The 12039-nt window shown below is 39.5% G+C and overlaps 1 protein-coding gene across 7 annotated transcripts in view; it reads left to right on the top strand.

The window, feature by feature from the left end:
• KIAA0895 (KIAA0895 ortholog) overlaps positions 1 to 11017 on the top strand; it is a 66444-nt gene extending 55427 nt beyond the window's left edge. For 6 of the 7 annotated variants that reach the window (XM_033193589.1, XM_033193588.1, XM_033193587.1 and 3 more), the window contains 4 exons: positions 992 to 1124; positions 2604 to 2909; positions 5982 to 6079; positions 8327 to 11015. In XM_033193589.1, coding sequence (XP_033049480.1) covers positions 992 to 1124; positions 2604 to 2909; positions 5982 to 6079; positions 8327 to 8485 — 696 coding nt within the window. In that variant the 3' untranslated portion in view covers positions 8486 to 11015. Of the gene's footprint in view, positions 1 to 991; positions 1125 to 2603; positions 2910 to 5981; positions 6080 to 8326 lie in introns of all 7 variants that reach the window. The other variant, XM_033193592.1, reaches the window with a different exon arrangement.
• The last annotated feature ends 1022 nt before the right edge of the window (positions 11018 to 12039 follow it).

Below are 12039 nucleotides of genomic sequence, written 5' to 3'. Positions count from 1 at the left end.
ATTTTATTTTATTATTTTATTTTTTGAGATGGAGTGTCTCTCTGTCACCCAGACTGGAGTGCAGTGGTGAATCTCGGCTCACTGCAACTTCTGCTTCCCGGGTGCAAGTGATTCTCCTGCCTCAGCCTCCCTAGTAGCTGGGATTACAGGCACCAGCCACCACACCCAACTCATTTTTGTATTTTTAGTAGAGACAGGGTTTTTGCCATGTTGGCCAGGCTGGTCCTGAACTCCTGACCTCAGGTCATCTGCCTGCCTCGGCCTCCCAGAGTGCTGGGATTACAGGCATGAGCCACTGTGCCCAGCCTAGTCGTCGTTCTTTTCTGTATATTTTGTTTTCCCAATCCTATTTTACTCATTAAATTAGTCCCCCAGATTTCTTACTAAATACTGTAAGTCTTAAGTTCCTGTTGCATTGAATTGTTTTGATGTGTTCAGTGCCTTTTTGTTTTTCTTCTTACTGCCATTTCTGTATAACTTGTGGGATTAGATGAATTAGTTTATGAAAATTGCTAATGAAGAGCTTTGCCCCAGAAGCCTCTCTTATTATTCTTAGTGGTCAGTCTCAGAGCCTTGGCACTGGCAATGAGCTGGATTCTGGCACCTGTATCTTTGTCTGCATCAGTTTAGTCAGGGAGCATATTTACGACATCTCAGAGGTACAATTTTAAGTCCTTCGTGTCTTCCTCAGCACAGCCATCTACTTTCCCTTAAACTCAGGGAAGGTTCTTGAGTTCCCAAAGGGTCAAAATTAGAAGGGTCACAGGTGATTTGGCTGCACATTCCATCTTGGTTTCTGGGAGATTTAAGGTGGTTATAAACAAAAAACAGTGTTAATTTATAGGCCCATTGTTTTCTGTGAAAGCTTCTCCCCTTACCTTTATGTTATGTTTTATGTCTGTTTACTTTTTCTCTTGCCCATGTTTTATGTCTGTTTACTTTTTCTCTTGCCCATGTTTTATGTCTGTTTACTTTTTCTCTTGCCCCTTAGATTGTAGTTCATCTCACTGAGGACCTGCTTTCCCGAGCGTCAATGACAGTAGTAAATGGATGTCCAACTCTGACCATCAATGTGTGCACTGCACGTGAGCATTGGCTGGAGGGAATGCTGAGGCATGAAATAGGTAGGGGCAATCCTTTCCATTTGTTTATTTGTAATATCAGGAAATAGCTCTAAAGAAATGTTCTTTTAGAATGAGTTTTTTCTTAGTAGTATTTATTTTATTTTCTTAGTAGAAGAAAATTTAGCAAAAAGTCATGAGCTTCACTTGGACTGAAGCTAATGTATTTATGTCTCATTTCAAATTAGATTTTTTAAGGGAAGTGTTTAGGTGTATTGAACCTGGAAAGTCATTTAACTGCTCTGGATTTCCCCTGCATTAAACTGAGGGGGTTGAATTAAGGTATCTTTGAGGTTCTTTTCAAATATCAAGTCTGATTCTTCTCTTTAAAAAAGTAAATTGTTATAAAGGTGATACCTCCTCTCTTGAGACGTGATCCTTTTGAAGGCAGTGTACTCCTTCACACCCAAGAGATGTTAGGATCAGGTCATTTTCTACTTTGTTTTGATTTGTAGGCACACATTAATTTGGTTTTAGAGTTTGTTTTTTGAGATGGGATCTCGGTCTGTTGCCCACTCTTGAGCACAGTGGCAGGATCTCAGCTCACTGCAGCCTCTGCCTCCCAGGCTTAAGTGATCCTCTTCACCCCAGCCTCCTAAGTAGCCGGGACCACAGGTGCACACCACCACACCCGGCTAATTTTTTGTATTTCTGGTAGACATGTTTCACCTTGTTGCCCATGCTGGTCTCAAACTCCTAAACTCAAGTGGTCTGCCCGCCTCGGCCTTCCAAAGTGCTGGGATTACAGGCATGAGCCACCACGCCCGGCTGGTTTTATTTTTATTTTTATTTTTTTTTGAGATGGAGTCTGGCTCTGCCGCCCAGGCTGGAGTGCAGTGGCCCGATCTCAGCTCACTGCAAGCTCCGCCTCCCGGGTTCACGCCATTCTCCTGTCTCAGCCTCCCGAGTAGCTGGGACTACAGGCGCCCGCCTCGTCGCCCGGCTAGTTTTTTGTATTTTTTAGTAGAGACGGGGTTTCACCGTATTAGCCAGGATGGTCTCGATCTCCTGACCTCGTGATCCGCCCGTCTCGGCCTCCCAAAGTGCTGGGATTACAAGCTTGAGCCACTGCGCCCGGCTGGTTTTATTTTTATTTTTATTTTTTTTTGAGATGGAGTCTGGCTCTGCCGCCCAGGCTGGAGTGCAGTGGCCCGATCTCAGCTCACTGCAAGCTCCGCCTCCGGGTTCACGCCATTCTCCTGTCTCAGCCTCCCGAGTAGCTGGGACTACAGGCGCCCGCCTCGTCGCCCGGCTAGTTTTTTGTATTTTTTAGTAGAGACGGGGTTTCACCGTATTAGCCAGGATGGTCTCGATCTCCTGACCTCGTGATCCGCCCGTCTCGGCCTCCCAAAGTGCTGGGATTACAAGCTTGAGCCACTGCGCCCGGCTGGTTTTAGAATTGTTGATGGAATCTATCTTTGGGGGAAGAATTAAAATAAGAATGGCATTTCTTCTTATTCCTGTAACTTTTCTTCTCCATAGGTACACATTATTTTCGAGGTATTAACAACCTCCAGCAGCCATGGAACAGTTGGACTGGACGTAAAAAACATGAGCTAAAGCCAAATAATCCCACAGAGGAAGGACTAGCAAGCATTCACAGTGTTCTGTTTAGAAAAGACCCCTTTTTGTGGAGGGCTGCCCTCCTCTACTACACTGTTTATCGAGCCAGCCAAATGTCTTTTTGTGAACTCTTCAGAGATATTGGCAGGTTTGTCAAGGACCCCAATACAAGATGGGATTATTGTGTACGGGCCAAGAGGGGATGGACTGATACTTCCCAACCAGGTGGGTGTCCTTTAACTGCGGGTTTTCTGACTTACTGACTAGTTGTCTAGTGATTTTGTAATCCCTGAATCACAAAATTCACTTACTTAAAAAAATTAAACCTTGGTTACCTGAGGTCAGAACTGGTTTTCCTAAACAGCATTTTCTTAGCATTATTTTTACCCAGTTCAATTTTGAAAAATCTCAGAACTATAGAATATGGAAAGAATGGTAGAATGAACACTCATCTACCCTTCATCTGTATTTACCTATTGTTAACATTTTGCTATTTTTGCTTTCTCTGTCTTTGACTTTTTAAAAACAGCTATACTGAGATATAATTCACATGCCATACAATTTATCCATTTAAAATGTAGAGTTCAGTGATTGTTAGAATGTTCAGAGTTGTGCAACCATTACTATTGTCTAATTCCAGAATGTTTTCATTACCCCAAAAGAAACTCATACCCATTAGCATTCATTCCCCCATTTCCTCCCCTGTGTCCGGTTCTAAGCAACTGCTTTTGGTGCTCTTTTCATCTCTAGATTTACCTATTTTGAACATTTCATATAAATAGAATTATCTAATATGTGATTCTTTGTGGTGGGCATCTTTCAGTTAGGATGATGTTTTCAAAATTCATTCATGTTGTAGCATGTATCAGTATTTTGATCATTTTATTGCTGTGGGGCAGTCTGTCCCTTAGCAAAGCTCAAGCACTGTGCTGGGAGATCCGCTGTTGTCTTCAGAGCCGGCAGGCAGGAACGTTTAAGTCTGCTGAAGCTGCGCCTACTGCCACCCTTTCCCCCAGGTGCTCTGTCCCAGGGAGATGGGAGTTTAATTTATAAGCCCCTTACTGGGGCTGCTGCCTTTCTTTTAGAGATGCCCTGCCCAGAGAGGCGGAATCTAGAGAAGCAGTCTCTGCTTTTTTTTTTTTTTTGAGACAGAGTTTCACTCTTATCACCTAGGCTGGAGTGCAATGGTACGATCTCGGCTCACTGCAACCTCTGCCTTCTGGGTTCAGGTGATTCTCCTGCCTCAACCTCCCAAGTAGCTAGGACTGAAGGCATGCACCAATATGCCCAGCTAATTTTGTATTTTCAGTAGGGACAGGGTTTCGCCCTGTTGGCCAGGCTGGTCTTGAACTTCTGACTTCAGGTGATCCAGCCACCTTGGTGTCCCAAAGTGCTGGGACTATAAGCATGAGCCACCATGCCCGGCCTAAGAGTGTTCTTAAACTGTTTATTTGGAGCTTGGTAAATACTTACTCAAAGTAGTGATGGTTATGTTGCTAGCACAGCCCACATTAACATTTCATACTAGTGTTGCATTCGTATGACAGCGTAGTGCCTTAGAGCCAGGAGCAGGCAAGCTAGCAAGCAAGAAAGAGAAGGACATCTCTCTCTGTCTTTCATATATGCATAGCCAATTCCAGGCAGGATTTCAGATAAGCAACTTGTCTGCCATTTCTTTTTTTTTTTTTTTTTTTTTTTGAGACGGAGTCTCGCTCTGTCGCCCAGGCTGGAGTGCAGTGGCCGGATCTCAGCTCACTGCAAGCTCCGCCTCCTGGGTTTACGCCATTCTCCTGCCTCAGCCTCCCAAGTAGCTGGGACTACAGGCGCCCGCCAACTCGCCCGGCTAGTTTTTTGTATATTTTAGTAGAGACGGGGTTTCGCCGTGTTAGCCAGGACGGCCGGGCGCGGTGGCTCAAGCCTGTAATCCCAGCTCTTTGGGAGGCCGAGACGGGTGGATCGCGAGGTCAGGAGATCGAGACCATTTCTTAGAATACTCTTCTCAATACTCTTAGAAGAAAATTTGTTGATATACTGAACTAACCTGAAATTCAAAATGACTTTTAAACAAATGTTTCTTAAGTCATACTCTTTTTTCAAGGGCATTTTTGAGTGTTCTTTTTAGATTCCTTTGCCTGGATTTTAGTACTCTGTACCCAGATGCACAGGTCTTCCATGTTGCCTTTGATACCCACCCTGTGGAGGCTCGTCACTTTTAGACTAGTCCCTTTTTTCTTTTTTTCACATACTTTTGTGTTTTTCATGTTTTATTATGGAAAATTTCAAATGTATACAAAAGAATGATTAATATGCTGAACTCCAGTAATATATTACCTGATTATAGCTATTATCAACATTGTCTAACTGTGGTCGTCTATTCTTCCAAATTCGTTTCCTATAGTATTTTAAAGCCAATTCCAACATCATGTCCTTTTACCCATAAATATTTCTGATTAGGACAATTTTTTAAATCATCCTCTTGCTATTAGCATACCTAACCAAATTAACAGTAATCTCTTTAATATATGACTCCATGTGGTAGAATTTTAATTAATAGAGCAAAAAAATTTTTTTAAATTGCACAAATTGTGTCAGGATGGGAAAAAGGTTTACTGTGTAAACAGAATATCCTTTTCTAACTAGGTTCAGATCTCATGAAATGTTCTACTTTTCATGTCTTTATCCATTTTTTTTCTATTTTTAAACCTACATGCTCTCCAAAATCTAGTTCTAGTTCTTGTTTACATAGAGAGGAACCAATGTCAAAATTTATGCTTTAAAACCATAGTTTGCTTTTGTTTAATGGAGAGGAAAGATTATTAATATTCTAAATACCAGGAGTTTCTAAAATCCTGCATCTCTCCACTACCTTTATTGTGATGTACCTGCTCTAAAACTATCCAGCTCAGGTCTCCCCACTCAGATGCCGTCAGTGCACAATGGGAGTTATGACTGAATGGTGGGAGTAGGGGAAGGTGGGATAATCATATTCATAAGAGTCATATATTTGAAATTACCAGTCTCTATTTATAATGAGGAAAGAATTGTTATTTTAATAATGGGGAAGATGTGTGAGGAGAAGGAATTCTTAAGGTTCTAGTCTGTATACCATCTTGGCACTTCTTAAGACCTGCCATTTTATGTAATGAAGATAGTTAAATAAAAATAAAAATAAATGTTGACAAACTAGAATATTTTTAATGCAGGACTGATTCCTACAGTAAATGGAACGGGTTGATATCTAATTACTTAGTAATTTTTCTAAACATTAGAAAGTAAACACTATTCTGGTTCCTCCAGGGTGTTTTAGTAAAGACCAGGTATACTTGGATGGAATTCTTCAAATCCTTCGATACAGAGATACCATAGACTTCTATCTGCTGACTGCCCTCGGGAAGGTGAGTAGAAGCCATGGTGCATATCCCGGAACACACCAGATCAGCATTCCCCTCACTTGAGCTTAGCATTAAATAAGACTTAGCTTCACAGTATTTTTACTTTATTGTCAGAACAACTTTTCTTTATGTCATATCAAGAGGGAAGAAATCTGGTTCTGTAATAGAACCAAATTGTAAAATTTCTTTTTGGTCAATAAGAGATAAAGGAATAGGAAATTTAGGAATATATATTGTTTTATTTTTATTTCTGTATACATATTTTCTAAAAAGCATTTTCTGAAAACTATAAAAGCATTTTGAAGTAAGCTGCACCTATAACACTTCCCCCCGTAATATCTCCTAAGAACAGAATATTTTCTGACATTACTATATGATTTTGTTTAAGAAATTTATTATTGATTAAATATAACATCTAAAATATAGTCGACTTCAAATTTTCCAAAGTGCCTCCAAAATGTCCTTTGTGGCTCCTTTTTTGTGATCTAAGATCCAATCGAGATTTATACATTGCATTTGGTTATAATCTTTTATCTCTTTTAATCTCCCGTTGCGTCATTCTTTCTGTTTTTTTCATGACATTGTTAAGACTCGGGCTGGGCAAGGTGGCTCACGCCCACAATCCCAACACTTTGGGAGGCTGAGGTGGGAGGCTGAGGCAGGAGGATCACTAGAGGCCAGGAGTTTGAGAGCAGCCTGGGCAACGTGGGGAAGCCCTGTCTTTATAAAAAATTTTAAAAAGTAGCCGGGCATGGTGGCATACACTTAGTCCCAGCTACTCAGGAAGCTGAGGTGGGAGGATCACTTAAGCCCAGGAGGTCGAGGCTGCAGTGAGCCATGATCGTACCACTGCACTCCAGCTTGGGAGAGAGAGCCAGACCCTGTCTCAAAAAAAAAAGAAAAAAGAAAAAAAGATTGGCACAGTTCTCCTGAGATTTCCTACAATATGGATTATCAGATTGTTTCCTTCTGATGAGATTCAGGTTAAACATTTTTTGCCAAGAATACTGCATAAGTGATGTGTATTTCACATTGTATCACATTAGAAAGTATGTGCCATTTTGCTCCATTTGATCATCTGGGTGTTTGATCACCTGGGTTAAGTTAGTGAGCACCAGATCTCCCCACTGTAAAAGTACCTTTCCCCCATTGTATTAGTAAATAGTCTTTGGGGTGATATTTATGAATGGACTATTCCCTAATAACCCTTGATGATCTTTTCCCAAATCAGTTATTACACTGGTGGTAACAAAATACAGATCTTCTAATTCTTTTATATTTCTTTGTCCCTTCCCGTTTTTGTAGTATTATTGTGGACTTAACTGGACTTAATTTTTATTCAACTTTTTCATGGTTGCACCTGTGTCTTAAACATGTCTCCCTGTTTTCTGACACAGTAAAATGTCTGGGCACAGTTTGTACTTTTCCTACCCAAATCTCTAATGAAGATGAGCTATTTCTCTAATGAAGTCTTGTTTCCTTTTCATTGAAACAAAAATAGAAAAATTAGAAAAATTAGCTGTATAATTGTGCTGATTTTTCTAATTTAATAATATGTCATTTATATTCTAGTTATTTTCTTGATTCTTTTATTTCAATTTAGCCAGAAGACTTGTTTGGTTTTAGAGTCTCTCTCACACACAAATATATTAAGTATAGTTGTCTAATTTTTAGACAAACTGAGTAGGTTCAAGGTAGAGTATTAAATCAAATTTAACTTTTTAAAATAATCTTCTAGGCCGGGCGTGGTGGCTCACACTTATAATCCCAGCACTTTGGGAGGCCAGGGTGGGTGGATCACCTGAGGTCAGGAGTTCGAGACCAGCCTGGCTAATGAAACGTCATCTCTACTAAAAATACAAAAAAGTAGCCAGGTGTGATGGCGAGTGCCTGTAATCCCAGCTACTCAGGAGGCTGAGGCAGGAGAATTGCCTGAACCCGGGAAGCGGAGATTGCAAGGAGCCAAGATCATGCCACTGCACTCCAGCCTGGGCAACAAGAATGAAACTTCATCTCAGAAAAAAAAAAAAAAATACTCTTTTAATATGGTCATTGTATAAGGGGCAGAGAAATACATTATTATTTAACACAGTGAAGAAAATGTAAGTCACTGATTTTTGTTATTTTGCAGCTATTAAAATAATTTGACACATGATCTGCATACTTTCATTTAAGGCCCAGGGAAGAAATTCATCCTTAAAATGTACATTGTAGTTACATTTTTAAATTAACTCATCTTCCTTTCTTCAGGTTTCTTACGAAGATGTGGATCGCTTAAAAGGATTGGCAGTTACCGAAAACATGAGGGTCCCTCACTTCCTGCAGGACCATGGCCGATATATGGAACACTTAGAGAAGATCATGGAAGTGAATGAACTGACTGACAGGGAACTGAAAGATCTTATATAGTAATTAGCGTTCTGGCAAACATAGCTAAGCTATGCCTCCATGTATATTACCAGTTAGGTGCAGTTAGCACCAGAAGATTTATAAAAGAAGAATGATTACTTGTGTTTTCTGAAGAAGGGTCTTCAGTATTCAGCGGAATTTTTAGGTTAAGTACAAATCTTAAACTATTTCCCTAAAATGTTTCTATAGGCTGCAGGGGGAAGTTACTCCTATTTTCTGAATCTCGACAGGGTCAGATGAAAATACTACTGCTGAGCATTTTTGAAGACTCTTGGTCAAATTGCATGATAAATTTCTGCCTGAGCAGTAAGCACTGGCCTAGTGCTTCTGCCTAAATATGGAGGTCAGCTCCAACTGGGGACTGACTGAATTCCATTGCTGTTCAGACTCCAAAGTTATATTTTATTTGATAAATAATGGTAATTATTCTCCTTTGAAAAATTAGTTTTGTGTTGCTCCAAAAAGCTAGCTATATCTAAGCTTCCTTACTTTTTTAATATGTTAAGGAAATTTAAAGGGAGAGGAAAAGCAATTTGAAAATTTTTCATTAAGTGTTTTAACATTATTATTTCACCTTATCAGCTTATAGGAACTAAATTAGAGAATCACCTCTTTTTGTCCATTTATCTCTTAACTACATTTTCATTTACTGAAACATATTGTACCCTTTTAAATTTTTTACAGAGTTTTAATGTCTTTTCCACTGCGTCCTTTATAAAAATGATAAGTAGAAATTCCAGAGAGGTTTTTCTACACAAATAAAAATAACTGGGGAAGGGCTACTCACCTTTTTTATTAAACAGAACGTGTAATAAGCAGAGGACAAATAGACTGACCTGGTTAAATGTAGGCTCTGGATGTTGACTGGGTAGCACCTACAGTAAACTTGACCATGCTCTGAAAAATGAAATTTCTGGGTGTTGATGGTTTATAAAGCCAGCTTTGTGCTATTCGTTCAGTATATTTTATCAATTCTTTGACTTCATCAACCCAGTAATGACATAGTTTAAATTTAAAAATGAGAGTTCTGTTTTGCTGTATTTTTCCTGCTAACCTACCTTTGTATTTTATCAGCTTCAGTATATACTTGGATATATATACCTGGATTCAAATGGTTCTTTGTACAACTTAATGATCAGAAAGAATGCTGCTGTAAACACCCCACTCAAGATTGCTGCTGTAATTTCTACCCAAAGCTGTCTGAGAGTTTATCTTTACCTCAGTGCAGGCTAAAATAATGGTGCTAATACTGGTAGATATATACTGTGAAGCCTGGTTCACATTCATGCTAGAAAATGATTTTGGGAAATCTTTTGCAGGAGAGGTTACATGATTTTTCTCTTCCACATATCTAGAAGGACTTGCCTCAAAGAAGAATGTTGCAGCAAACAGGATATACTCTAGCTGGTGCCCAAAGGTTCTTGCAAAACCATGAATCTTGCTTTTAGCACTATAGGGCCAGACACTTTGGAGCATTGACAGGCCTTAGCCCCTGCTCCCCAACTACGTGCCATGCTGGGTAGTGTGTGTCCTGTACATCTGTGTGCCAGGCTGGGGCTGACTGTGCCAATGCTCACCAAACACTAGAATCTGCTCTTACACCTCTAGCATGTATCTCCTTGTAGCAGAGTCATGCACTTTCTCAGCATTGTGTAGTGTTTTCTAATTTCATCTTAAAACTTATCAAAAGTGATTGTGAAAACAGTGTCTAGAAGTATAAACAGAAATGGCAATATTTATGTCCTGTGATTCAAGCCCAAAGGTTATAAATTCAACTTTCACAGGGAATAGCACTGCTAATTTTACTTTATGGTTTAAATATAAAGGAAAACCACAGCAGCCTTAATTTCTTATTGGTAGGATCATTTGCAGCGGTTCTAGTTCCTGACTTTTAAAATGGATGAATATTTTCTCTTTGTCTGATTTGGAAAAGGAACTGCTTTTTTGCCTTACTGCTTTGGTATAAAGATGAAAAACATGAGCACTCTGCAGACAAAATGACCTTAAATCACATTGATTAAGATATTTTAAAAGTTAGCAGTGAACCAAAAGTAGTTTCAGATTAGCAGAAATAAAGAGCTTTAAGCTTTAAAAGTTGAGATTGAATATTTAATGAAAGTTTATTAATTCTTTTTCCAAAAATAGCAGTAAAGTCAGTTTTTTCCCTAAAATAAAAAGTTTTAATGAACTGAAAATTATAGCGACAGTACTTAGGAGAATAGTTGAAGATTGTATTAATTTTAATTATAATAGTTATTTGTCATAGGCTATTGATGATTAGAATTTCATTAGTTTTGTCCACTATAATTTTAAAAATAGTTGTATCAAATACAAATTCTGATAAACTGTTAGGTTTTAACACCAGACAGGATTCAAAGGAAATTAATATTTGCAAACATAAGTCCATAGTCTTCATTTCTATATATTTTCACCTTTGTGAAAGTGTTTAAAGTTTGTATTGTTTGTTTTGTATATCTTTGGGCATTTTTTGTCTAGCTATAATAAAAAAAAAATAGTGCCAAGGTTCTCAGATGAAGTGTGTGACTATATATGCATGTAACTTGTTTTCTTTGAAAACCCAATTATATTTGTATTGTGGTGTTTCTTGCTTTTTATTTTGTGATAATTGTCAAAAGGACATTAATCATGCTTGTCGTCTAGTGCTGTTACTTCTTAGAAAAATATTATATTTACCACACTTCACCTTTTCCCTAGTTATTTTAGCTTATACTCTCATGGGACATATGGAGAAAAGAAAAGGAGAGAGGTTGTATTAGTCTGTTCTCATGCTGCTAATAAAGACATACTTGAAACTGGGTAATCTATAAAGGAAAGAGGCTTAATGGACTCACAGTTCCACATGGCAGGAGAGGCCTCACAATCATGGTGGAGGATGAAGGAAGAGCAAAGTGATGTCTTACATGGCGGCAGGCAATAGAGTATGTGCAGGGGAACTCCCCTTTATAAAACGAGCAGACCTCATGAGACTTACTCTCTATCATGAGAACAGCGCAGGAAAGACTTGCCCCCATAATGTATTTACCTCCCACCAGTTCCCTCCCGTGACATGTGGGAATCTTGGGAGCTACAATTCAAGATGAGATTTTGGGTGGGGACACAGCCAAACCATATCAGAGGGACAACTTTTTTATCTTTTTGAGATGGAGTTTCACTCTTGTTGCCCAAGCTGGAGTGCAGTGGTACAATCTCAGCTCACTGCAACCTCCACCTCCTGGGTTCAAGTGATTCTGCTGCCTCCGCCTCCCGGGTAGCTAGGATTACAGGCATCCGCCACCACGCCTGGCTCATATTTTTGTATTTTTAGTTTCACCATGTTGGCCAGGCTGCTCTCAAATTCCTGACTTCAGGTGATCCGCCTTCCCTGACCTCCCAAAGTGCTGGGATTACAGGCATGGGCCACCGTGCCCAGCCTCAGAGGGACAATTTTGTCTTAAGGTACTATCCTGTTCATTTAGTAAACTTTTATGCAGAACGTGTCAAGCAGGATCTGTGCTGATTACCAGAGATCCTCTGATGAATAAGAGAAGAGGCAG

Source organism: Trachypithecus francoisi, unplaced genomic scaffold (genome assembly GCF_009764315.1).
Source record: "Trachypithecus francoisi isolate TF-2019V2 unplaced genomic scaffold, Tfra_2.0 Lachesis_group4, whole genome shotgun sequence".
NCBI lineage: Eukaryota > Metazoa > Chordata > Mammalia > Primates > Cercopithecidae > Trachypithecus > Trachypithecus francoisi.
Note: the sequence above shows the minus strand (reverse complement) of the source record. Positions and strands in the feature narration are given on the sequence as shown.